Source organism: Cardiocondyla obscurior, linkage group LG01 (assembly GCF_019399895.1).
Source record: "Cardiocondyla obscurior isolate alpha-2009 linkage group LG01, Cobs3.1, whole genome shotgun sequence".
NCBI classification, from domain to species: domain Eukaryota; kingdom Metazoa; phylum Arthropoda; class Insecta; order Hymenoptera; family Formicidae; genus Cardiocondyla; species Cardiocondyla obscurior.
Window position 1 is genome coordinate 9,977,134 of NC_091864.1, and position 12,766 is coordinate 9,989,899.

General features: G+C 37.5%; 1 protein-coding gene and 1 long non-coding RNA gene across 3 annotated transcripts in view; one reads left to right on the forward strand and one right to left on the reverse strand.

Annotated features, from left to right (window-relative positions):
* The window catches only part of LOC139105558 (neurotrimin), a 74,093-nt gene that overhangs the window by 16,772 nt on the left and 44,555 nt on the right, over nt 1-12,766 (forward strand). For both annotated transcript variants that reach the window (XM_070661742.1, XM_070661752.1), the window contains exon 2: nt 11,947-12,044. In XM_070661742.1, coding sequence (XP_070517843.1) covers nt 11,947-12,044 — 98 coding nt within the window. The remainder of the gene's footprint in view (nt 1-11,946; nt 12,045-12,766) is intronic.
* Nucleotides 1,817-12,766, reverse strand: part of LOC139105662 (uncharacterized) — an 87,133-nt gene continuing 76,183 nt past the window's right edge. Inside the window, exons 5-6 of the long non-coding RNA XR_011546222.1 lie at nt 5,013-5,322; nt 1,817-4,720 (exon numbers count right to left, since the gene is read on the reverse strand). This is a non-coding gene — a long non-coding RNA (uncharacterized lncRNA). The remainder of the gene's footprint in view (nt 4,721-5,012; nt 5,323-12,766) is intronic.

Sequence of the window (12,766 nt, forward strand, 5' to 3'; positions counted from 1 at the left end):
GAGTACCTTATCACGATCGCACTTGCCGATCGCGATTGTAAGAGACCCGCGTAAAAAATGTTATTAAACCAATTTTTTTTTTTTATTATGCGCCGAATGTTACTTCTATGCAACTGTATTGATTCTGTAGTTCCTTTACAAGATTAAAGTCATCGAACATTGCGTCGCTATATTATAAGTACTTTGATTTACATCGAATAATTTAACAATGAAACTAAATTATAAATTTTTAATTAGTCAATTGCAGAATTGAAGAATTAATATCATAATTGAGAGATTTGTCACAGGACAGACGGTCTGAGAAATATTTCCCTTTAATTGCATCAATTTTACGCTTTCATTCGAAGTAAATCCGAAATAGATTAACGAAGTTTCTGAGACTTTTCCTGAATAATACGGCCGGGTAAAAATTAATTATTAAAAGAGTACATTTAGTAGATGAATGTACTCTTTTGTGCAGACTCACCGGACTAGGCGGAATCACTAAGTGTAGTAGTTCCACTATAACAGGACTTTCTTTACTCATCCAGTAGGGCAAGTAACGAAAACTTCAACATAATACTAAAATTAATAGAATCCGAGCGACTGCCCAAACTTATTTTATTATTATATACTATATATGTTTAACTGCGTAGTGCTTTATTATAAATGGCGTGTATATGTATAATACAAAAAATAAAGATCGAGTGCCGTTATTTAATTTAAATTAAAAAATATATTTTTAACTTTACTATGTTAAATAGACGTTTTTTATTTTTTATTTCTTTTTCGTAATATTCCTAAAATGTGAAAAAACGGTATACTTATTTAACTGCCAGAGAGTTTTTAGCGCGAGGTATTAAAGCTATCCGTCGAAAGTAAATTGGCACTGGTAAAAGATGCTCAATTTACAAACCCGTTTAACTCCGTGATATCGTTATTGTACCTAGCCTTCGATCGCTTCGATCTTGGTAAGCCACCGATCGATGGATCGTCTATCATGGGCGCAATGGCGACCACGTTACGTGGTGCGGTGAGCTCTGTGTCTGTTCGAGAATAGGGAAACCACGACTGCTGCAGATAGGTGCTGGCGAAAGACCGTGATAACGCTTATCTGCTTCCTGAATTTATTGCCGGCGCTACGAAAACGCACCCGCCAGCCGCGCTTCCCTGCCCATTCCAATGTTAATTAGCGTATTCTTGGAGTGTTATAGATTATGGTTACGACGTCTATCAGCGTTACCGAGAACAATGCCGAACGAAGTGACGACGTTGACATACTTTTGACGCGGGCAAACGCGACACGCTATGTTACCGCCGCTATGTTTACTCGTTCCACTAGCACCTTTTGCGGCCTTGGGTCAAAAAAGTGGTTTTCTTAAAAAAAAAAAAAATAATAATAATAATCAAGATCTATGAAAGTTTAATGTACAAACGATGCTCACCGCGGATTAGCCGTATTTTATATGGAACGCTTTTTCGTTATCAAAACTGTAACGCTCGCGAAAAAGAAAGTAGCCGAGCCGGCTAATTTATTCGCCGTCGGTGCTGCAAGCAATGGCTCTTTTTATAGAAACTGTTCATTGACTTCTAAATAATTGGTCCAGATAATATCCCAGGGGAAATAAAAAATGCAACAAAGATCGATATTCGCAAAGTGGGCCAATACTATTGACAGATTGACGTGTGAGTTTGTTTAAAAATACCGCGCTGGATTATTTTAACTGACCTACTAGGTAAGCGTGCATCGCATTTCATTTCACGCACCGTGTGTAATGAGATAAATCAAGAATGCATATTGTATATCATGTTGTTACGTCGGGTCCTTTAATCGCGAACAACCCTTTAATCGCGTATGTACATATAAAGTAGGTGGTAAAATTATACAAGTAAATGCTCGTGTGTAATTTTTATTTATGGATAAATTTACTGAAAGAGGGAGAGAGAGAGAGGCAGCAAGAGAAGTAAGTTTAGTTATCACAATTAAGGATATCTGCATAATAGCGACATGCGGATAATGTGAGACCATTAACGTAAAAGAGACGAAGTCCGTTTAACGTCTGCAATTGAGGCTTCATGTATTATTAATTGTTCAAAGTTATTACGATCGACGAGTAATTAAATTTGCATCAGAATCGTCGACCTTGAGGCCAATTTCAAAACCGCTTTGACTACCTACGAGATCAAGTGTCATTTGAGTTCTTAAAGCCCCCCGTCCTAACAATAGCGACGGCAGAACGTCGTCGTCGGTTCCGTTTATCAGCGTTGCTACGTTCTGCCGGCGACCGCCAACGATTCAAACTATTCGCGTTGCCAAGTTTATTACACAATTCTGCGGATAACAACGTTGCGAATAGCTGGCAGCATAATCAGGTATGAGTTTCGCGCGCCGATTACGCAGTGGATCCGAAGCGGCTAAACTCGATTAAGCAGACGACAGCTCAGGTTCTAGTTGGGATTAGGATCAAAGCCCGGGGTTTATGGGACACGAGATGTCTGCTTTAATGCCTTGAGGTACCCGGCGTGCGTTCTACCTCTATCACTCGATCCCGCGGCCTCCTCTCTGATCTATATGCCAATGATTCGCGCTGCGATTCTCGGGTCTCTCGGACGAGCGACCTCGCCGACGTCGCGAGATTCGTGCATGGATTCGTTAGTCCTCTCTCGCTGCCTGCGCGTCTATTCGTTAATTAATCTCATTTGCGTACACACGTTGCCGTTGCAAATCGCTGTCGTCGCGCAAGCACGCACTACCAGTTTACGTCGTCGTGACATTATACGCGACCACCTTTCGTCCTCACGCCGTGCCATCCGTTTGCGGCGAACTCGGCACGTGATGAAACCGCTTCGTGACTTCCTGCTATATTTGCCGCCGTATCGCATCGAAAATCTTTGATACCTTTTTTGCCTAACCCCCAAGCAGACCCTTTCATTCCCGGTGTGCAGCCCCGGGACGCGTAAATTATTCCTCGCTAATTACCGAGAGAAACGTATCAGACGTCACCTCGCAATCGCGCCGAATATCTCGTGACAGAGGTACGTCGACTCGAAGAGGCAGATAATATAATCGCGATTCTTATGGAGCGATTGTATCAGATTTCCCTGATAAATCGTGAATTATCAATCAGATCGTTAACCGAGGATATTTTTATGCGAAACAAGTTAAAAGGGGATTTTTTAGTTAAGCATGTAAAGGGGATTAATACTCGGTATAAGAGAAGATAAAAGTAGAAATGGATCGAAGATACAATTTTGTTAATAAAAGCTGATCATTTTTTGCCTCCAGCGATTTAATTTTTAATTATAACGCAGAAACTAAGTTTGCAATTCGATCGGCCAAAATTTATTTCTTAACGTCCTGGTTTTAATGGAGTTATATTAAACGAGAATCGAATTGAATTTCAAAGAATTACTTTTACAACGGAAGCGAGAAAAATTGAATTGCACGAGCGGCACGTTTAAGAGACTACGTTAAATATAAATGTTTATGAATCATCTCGCTATTCGATTTTTAAATAATCGTATAACAATAATATTGATAAAATTAGAATAATTTCGATATTAATAATATTTTAATAATTGACGATGATGAAGTGAATGGTATCCATTTCCGACCGTTAATGTGACAAAACACCTCGTGAAATATTGAAGCCTCGATAGAATTTGTCGGCAAAGAAAGTAAATGATTTATTTTCGCGTGACGATAACTCCGGGAACCCACGGCTGTTCGGAACTGCTACGATTGCGGGGATAATAGGAAGCATTGTAGAAGGACACGCAAGAACGAAGACAATCTTGCATATAATATTCCAAGAAACCGTTAACCGTTTAGCTTGTTACACGCAGCGAGTAAATTTCCGGCGCGTCTTTGTCCCTCTTCAACTTTTCTGCCGGCAACGGCACGAAGATCGCACTTGGAAATAATTAAACCGTAGAACGTGCTTTGGCGCGAAGGAGGACACTGAGGGAATGCCCATTGTTATTCCAAGGAGCCCGATGCTTCCTCCGTTATCGAGGAATTAGACGGTAACACGAGGAATTAAACAAGGATTTGAGAGAAAAGCGTAATAAAATCATTAAAGAAGTGATGTACGAACGAAGACAAGAGCTAACGGGGATTCCAGCGAGCAGCTAATTGCCTGCCTTAATGAGAAAAAGTCCGGGTAAAGAGATCGTTGACTCGAACACGTGGAGATTTAGATGTGTTTAATTTTATTTGGGTAACTACATTCGTTCGTAATATTTGCGTTCCTATTTGAATAATAAATTCAGAAACAAACGATTACAATTTACGTAAAAACGAACCCTCGATAAACTCGTAAAGATAGAAGATACCCCGCACGTGTATTTGCCAACGACGCGAAAGTGAGACTCTTGCCACCTTAATTGCAGTTTCTTCGTAGTCGTTTTATTTTTAATTCTGTTACCAGTCTCGAGAAGAATATAAGCACGACAAAATCCATTTTAAACGATAAAGTTAATCGCGACAGCTTGACAATATTTTCGGAGTACCGCGCTAATTGATTCATAATAATTTTTATAAATCGTTAAATGTATGTATTACGCACGTCATTTTATGGGAATCGTTAATGCGAATTATATTTTTTTATTTAATTTGTACAACAACGTTGTACATTTTGTACAACAACGTTGAAATGATAAAACGTAATAAAAAAATATTACTGACTCACCAGTTCGATGCGCAGCGGTGGAGTTTCACAGCAACGCAGCTACGACGATACTGTAACATACAAATAAAAATATAAATTGTAGAGGTGTTCAGAATTATTTTCATTAATTAAAAAAAAATGTGTACGCGATTTTACTTAATTTTTCAGTTAAACAATAAAAAATAAATTTAGTACCTAAACAAAATCTTTATTAAATTAATTTCTGAGATGAAAAACGTTTTTCTTTATTAGTTATTAAACTTTTCATTATTTATAATCGTTACCAAAAGAAACAATAACGGAATTTCAATAAATAACAAAAAATTTGACTATTAATTTTAAACAAAAAAAAGCAATGCTTACCGAGACGTTGCTCCACCGAAGCATGTTGCCCATCCTGGGCCTCCTCCTCCTCTCAGTTCGGTTGTCGTGTCATCCTTCCACGTCTTAGACACTTGAATTTACAATCGCGAAAATGAATCAAAAACAATAACACTTAAAATATTTCGCGCAATTTTAGACGGCATTCGCGTTCTTAAATTTCACATAACAAAATTCATCTAAATACTTAAGCGCACTCCCGAAAAAACAATCAACGAACTGACTGCAGTTCGTATATTTTATAATATTAGCGACGACAGACAGCGCGTTCGTTTCTCCTCTCGAACCTTATCTGAAACGAAAAAAAAAAACAAGTATTAGTCGCGTCAACTAACTTACGATACGTAAATACGTGTTACTTTTCGGTGCGTACAGACTTAACAGGTTAACTGACCGTTTCAACCTATGCTAACTGCGTGCCTCGACTTACGTGAACTGCGCGCTTGGTTGGCGATCACGGCATCATCTCGTACCGCGATGGCTGCCGCTCGAAATAAGAACATGAATACAGCGCGAGACACTCGCAGCTATCTCTTTCTATCCCGCGTGACCGCTGTCTCTCTCACTCTCCGCGACCTCTGTCTCTATCGCGCGCTACGCACAGCGTTGTACGGGATAAAACTTACTGTATAGTTTTACTAAGTCCTCTGCACGTCCGGAACATCTATCTAGGTAGTCGCATCGCGCTAGAATGCCGTCTGTATCACCAAATCCGCGTATAACTAACGACAAGGACCGAACCTCTCTTTACCACGTGCTGCGCGTTCGGCCGCCGGAAGAAAGAGTGCGGAGGGGATCTAACGCACGTAGGCGCTACGCGCCTACTGTCCCACTACCCCCACCCATCCCTTCTACTCATCTCTCTCTTCGACGTATTCGCGCGCTGTTTACGAACTGCGTGTGTCGAGCGAGCCGAGCGACGACTGAGAAATGTGGCGCGATGTTTTATTTATTGATGACTTTTCTCGTTCCACATTTTAGCCACTTATATTATCATGTTTAATTCGATGCTCCAATATAGATATTTCTTTTTACAACACAATGCAACCTACAATTTATATATATTTTGCGATCACCATATTTTTACAAATATTATAATATTAAAATATTTTATTCTTTCGTACAATATATTTTACTAATTCAGTATGAATTACCGAACCAATACCGTGTATATGTATAATATTTCCTACAATTCTCTTTTCTACCTGGATCAGCACGATCTGCGTAACAATCCCGTCTCGTGTAACGTACAATATCGCGCAATATCCATATAACTGCTATGCGATCAAATTTCATTCGCGAGTTTATGCCGTATATTTTTGAGATATTTCTCACGATGTTACGGAACGAGCGGCGTCTCCCCACATAACCGACCGCAACTACTTCATCTTTTCTCCGGCTCCAAAGACGCGGTTTTATCGCAGAGTGAAGAAATCACGCTGGCTGAGATTGTTTTCCAATTTGAGATATACGATTTATATAACAACCCGCGAACAGTAGCGAGTGTAAACCACCGTGGAATCCCAATAGCCCTAAGGGCAAACGACAAAGTTGAAGTGTGTCTATGCTCGCTCGACGAAACCGTAACGATATTATTGATACTAAACAATTTTTATATAATACTCGCGTCGGTAAACGAGGGCGTCTCGAAAAATTCTTTCGATAAGAATCGCTGTCAAAATATCATAATTTTTGGACGAGCGGTTCATTGTCTCTTTATAACGCTGGTGTTAGAACCGGTATAAGACACCTCCAAGAAACGTGTTAAATTACACCCTTAAGAAAGTGCAGAATTTAACTTTTAAATACGACTATACTTTTACAGTCTTCTTCAATTTTTTATTGTACGTTTTATTATTTATTATTATTTTTTTTTTAATTTTTATTTAAGAGAACTGTTATTGCATTGCTTTCTACATTTTTCAAATATCCGCCGCGCTATTTATCATCGTCGCAAAGTTTAATAGCGTATCGTAATATAAAGCTACTTCGCGCGGATATTACGCTATAGTATATGTATGTATAGATATTGGAGTATTATTTAATATTCAAGAAAATACTTCGTTAATTTCAATTTCGTTATTTACGAGCCACATTCAACATTCGCCGTTGTTTATCGGTTATTTTTCTCAACGCTGTACGATCTCTTATTGGATTGGAGAAGTCGCTTGGTTTAAATTACATTTAAACAATTAAATAACACTTCGAGTTAAATCGGATCAATGATTTTTACCGTAATGTTATAAGATGAATAATCCGAAAATATTAAGTGGTAAAAAGTCTTTGATGGCTATTTAATCTATATGTCAACATCTAACATTGAGAGATACATACGATGTAGAAATTAATAAATAAACGTACGTGCATGCACACACATACGTACCCGGCGAGAAGCCAAGATCTGTAACATATAATTACGGCAGAACGACGAAATGTACTTTACGTGCAAATGTTAATGGCATTACTATTAGCATGTGTACACAATGGCAACAACCGTAACGTCGCCTCGTACCACCGGATGGTCAAATTTACTCCAATGAAATATGAATACTTTTATCACGATAAAATAGAAATTTCCATCGCGCTCATATGAATACTGCCACAGACGTGGCGTTGTAATTTAATGATAAAATGTTTTCATCACACTTAATTGCTTTATAAAATGTAAAACCGAAATAATGCCCGTATTTAGGAAATGGCTTTTGAAGTGAAATAAAGTGGCGTATAAAATATTTTACACAATCTGACACTCGATTTCGTGAAGATTTTAATACGTATTTGCCTCTACGAGAGTTTAACGTGCGTCACTGGGCGCGCAATTATTAAGTGTGCTTGAAAAAGTAACCAAGAGAACTCGAATTTCTCTCGTAATTATACACGCGTGCGGGGATCAATCAGAATTGATTGATTCGCAACTCGGCGCACATTTATTTCGTTTGTCTACGGGGAATAGGAATAAAAGGACGTTCTTAATCCCGACCCGGCGCGGCACGGGAGAGGAAAGTCCATATTACATTCTCGAAATACACGGAATCTGGTATTCTTTTTACGGCGGGATGAAGGAATGATAGATAGTATCGCAAAATTTCCAGTTACGTGCAAGTTTGTCTCATACGTGTGCGGCTTCGAAGCCCGACACGCAGGATTGATGAGCTTCCGCGGTCGGATATTGTGCCCGAAATAAGAGATACCGGAAGCTGTCACTCGGCCGGCGGCGTCGCGTACGCGCGCGATACGCTTTCTCGCCTTCGTCTGCCTGCTTACTTCTTCGATTAGGGACCGCCAGCTCTTGCATTGTTCATGAGTATAATTCTGGAAACGGCTCGGTTGCGCGTCCCGGGTGTAACCGTTTCACGGGTCATCGCTACGGGTATTGATCCCTCGATCTCAGATAGGAGACGTTACGTTTATTTTCAGGAGGAACCCTGATGCCTCTATCAATGGTAATACGCGAACGTGCGGGGATTCGGAACTCGTTTTATCCACTATCGTTCCCTGTACCCGTACCCCCTTCGCTATCCGTTCCCTCTGTTTATCTCCCTCGCCCTCTTCACGCGTACAGATCTTCCCATCTGGATTTACATAGATTCCGGGCTGGACTAAAGATTACACATCCGGATACGTCGGACTTTGCCGGGTCCGCGCACGAGAGCAGACCAGAAATTCACGTGCTCTCAAATATAGTTTTCGAGCGCCTCGTGCGACTAAGTGGAATACGTTAAATCCGTATGCGCGAATTATTTAAAAAAATACCCGATAAAAGTTTTAGATACGTGATTTAAACCGAAAAATAGTAAAAACTCTTCAATAGCACATGTCAGACAAAAAATAGAATAAACGTCCGCGGGAATATAAAAATAGATGGCACTCGTTAATTTGATATTTTACGAAATTTATCTATTTCTAAATAACGTTCTAAAATTGATTTCCGTTTTAGATATAAACATTATACATTATTAATAATATATCTCTATTTTACCTAAAATGTGTATATTTTGGAAAACGTCGTGTTATCATGGATCTTTTATAGAACAAAGTTTTATGTCGAGCCGAGTGCCGAGCTTATAGAGATAAGGAGTTGTACGAAAGAAAGCACATTACTCGTTATCAGCAACATCGTTCTGTTATGCGTATGCGTATAGAATGGAACGCAGCTCACGTAAATGAGAGATTTAAATTCGATTAAAATTACATTATGGTATTGCGTACGTAACTTTAAGCGGTCTCGTCAAATTGCAACATATTTTTGTATTTGTTCCGCACTGAAATAATTAGCCTCGGTGCGACCGTCGAGATATTATCGATCTAAAGCATCTTTGCGTGCCGATCTTTATTTTTCCATTTACTCGGTTTACCATTAAATCAGATTAGATTGCTGTTTAAGGGAGGGAGTGTGCTCATTATTTTTCATTTTAGTTCTTCGCGAATCGAGCTATATTAACACGTGATTTATAACTTCAATTTAATCTTTAACGGTTTGCGGTACACTTGAAAGATTACTTTATGAAATACGACACTGATGGTAGCTCCTTCATTAGAAATAAAGTACTCGATATTTAAATTAGCAAATATTAATTACTTGTAAATAGTATTAAACATAAGTTCCTTGGCATGTAAAATAATAAACGTAATAAAGTAATACTGGCTAATTATTTTAACTTTGCTACGAATACTTCTTTGTTTATAGAAATGTCGATAAATGTGCCAATATTCTATTAAAACGTCATAGAAAAAAAAGCGCTTATTTATATTATAAAGTAGTAAAAGACAATATAAACAATAATAAAATCGCTCTTCTTCTTATAAAAGTAATAGTTTAATTTGTGTTCAATTTCTTATTTTAATTACTCCACAAAAATTGATTTCAAATCTATTGAGAATTTTGCAGTTATAAATGTATGATTTCTATGATTCCCTAATAATTACATTGTCAAAATGATTTTGTTAAGTGAGTTAGTTTATAACCAAAAAGTTAACTCAAATTTTAAGCGGATTATAAATACATTATTTATTCATGAAGGCTAGATTAGAATCCAACGTGCAGTTAAGAAATTAGAATTTTGCGATGCAACTTCGTGATTACGTTTGAAATTTTTTTGATATCGATTTTAACATACGTAGATACGTATGAATGCGTAAACGCATTACATTATTAGATTTATCTATATCTACAGCAACATTCAAATATTTAAATTACTAAATATTTTAAATATTGGAAAAATAGTTATTTTTTTAAATAAACGTTTTCATATTTTATTTATATTACTCCATTTTAAAGTATTTTAAATTATTAAAATTATATATTATTAGTCATCGATTATAGTCATCTGCTTTCCAACAATTTAAATGTTAACTTTTCATCACGCAACGATTTTTGATTAGTATAAAATTGTAAATCAATAGTTCACATCTTTCTACATATATGTATAATATCAATTCAATAATAGGTCAGCTAAATTTGATTTGAGCCACGATATAGTGCGTGTCATATATGTAGAAAAAACCTTTTTCCCCATTTCTCTCAATATAAATGAGAAATTTATCATTTACAAATAGTACCTCTACATGAATTAAATACACGCAATGTCCGTTTTCAGCTCTTTTAAACGTAGAAATTTTTTTTAATATATTGAAATTAATATTTATGTATTTAAAAATTCTGATTTAGTAACTTCTTTCATGGCGAAATTCATGAAAAAATAGCGATTATTAATGAATATATAATAAACCTTGCATGCAAAAATATAAATCTTCTTTCACGAAGAAGAAAGAAATCCAGTTTAAAGTAGAGATACATGTCGAATCAATCTCTAACATATCGCAAAAGTTTTACAGTATAAATGAATTCCAAATTATACACAAATGTATTTTTCCGGTTATTAATTCAAAACTTTCATATACTTAATTGTATTAATAATTCGTTTATCATAAGATCGTATTTCAAACAGTTTCCCAAAATCCGACGGAATCGGGTATTAGGCGTAAAATTGAATATGCAAATGTGGCATCGATTTTGCGAGGTGAGAGAAATAGTTGAGTACACATTAAATTCCGGAATATGGTAGTGCGATGATGCACGTACCATGCTATAAACTGTTGCTAACTTACTCCGTATCATCACGCGTAGTTTCGTAAGTATACTACGTCGTCTCGAAAATTTTCTTTGAAGTAGTAATTGGCTTGCTTATTAATGGCCTCTTAGAAGTTTCTAAGCTTGATGAGCGGGCCGTCTATAAAGCTGAGCTTAATGAAAGGAATTTTGTTATATATTGTACAAACAATCTTGTCACTTTTACAATAACGTTTGCCTCATCATCGTGATAAATTTCACCGCAAAATAATTCACGACCGATTTGAGAAATTCAGTGGAAAACCGATGTATTAATCTATTGTTACAGCTATGCTAAATAATCCAATTAATTAAGGGCGGTATTAATAAGATATTACCGTCATTACGTCATTATTTCGATCGTGGTAAAATACAAACAAAATGAATTTGCTCGCGAGCCGACACTCTAAATCTGCGGGACTGTTACGCGAAAGTCTTTGCTTGAATCTTTTAAACTGAACTTTGAATAAAAGATAAACGAACAAGAAACAGTAATCCAGATTTTATTGTGACGCAGTCACATGAGCGACATTCGATGATTTCGAATGGGCTTTCTCTTTCAAAAATCGCGCCCACCCAAAAACATTGTAGAATTATTAAGTGCCAAGCTTAGTCCTTGCTTGACCCGCTTATGTTAACTCGCGCTATTCTCTGCCGAGTTCCTCGAGTACTTTGCGAACTTCGGCGCACACGTAGGTGGGCTATAAGTATAAGTACTAGTAAGTAAGAGTATGTATACTGCCGTTTATACGTAAAGCGTTCGCGCGATAGCGTGATACTTAAGTCGAGGACGTTCACGTGTTACAGATTTACCCAGGTTTGGCCAACCGTTGAACAACCTCACAGTCTCGGTGGGTCGCGAAGCCGTTTTCACCTGTATCGTCGAGGGTCTCGGACCATACAAGGTGAGATATAACGTTATAGCTGTGGCTATCCTATTTCCACGCGCGGTTACAGCCATACATTTCGCCATGCTGCCTCTGCAATTGCACGCCGTGTTGCGCGCACCGATGACTCCCCGTACGATCGAGATTGTCTCTGACATTAGACCGTGAAAATTTCATGAAACACCCGTGATCAATTATAATTAATCGTCTCTCGAACCTTGAAGCGCATTTTTAATTAAATCATTAAAAAAAAATAATAAAAAAATTAATTTAATTTTTCAATAACTCTATCGCAAACGCACGTTAATTCTTCATTTCGAGCTTTAATTAATATCTATTTTTAAATAATACAATTTGTAAACTCGCTTCCAAATAATTTTATGCAGCTTGCGATTAATGTCAGTTTAATATGAGTGGTTTTCATCTCCTTATTTGGCCAGACCCGTAAATATGAGATGAAAATTGGAGAGTTTGCAGTAAGTTCCCTATGCAAATACAGATCTTTATCTCTAAATTACGAAATCACGTCGGTTACTCTCGCGCCGGCAGTACATAGATACGCTATAATTTGCGATTTAGAAAATTGCCACTAAGATGCTTTGAGCGGGCAAGGCGACATCATTACTAAACTACGCTCGCAAAGTTCTACAGAAACGGGAAGTTAACAAACAGGACAAATAAATTCAAAGCGAGGGATTGGGGCGCGAGGATCACAGAGTGCATATCTGGCAACTCCATTT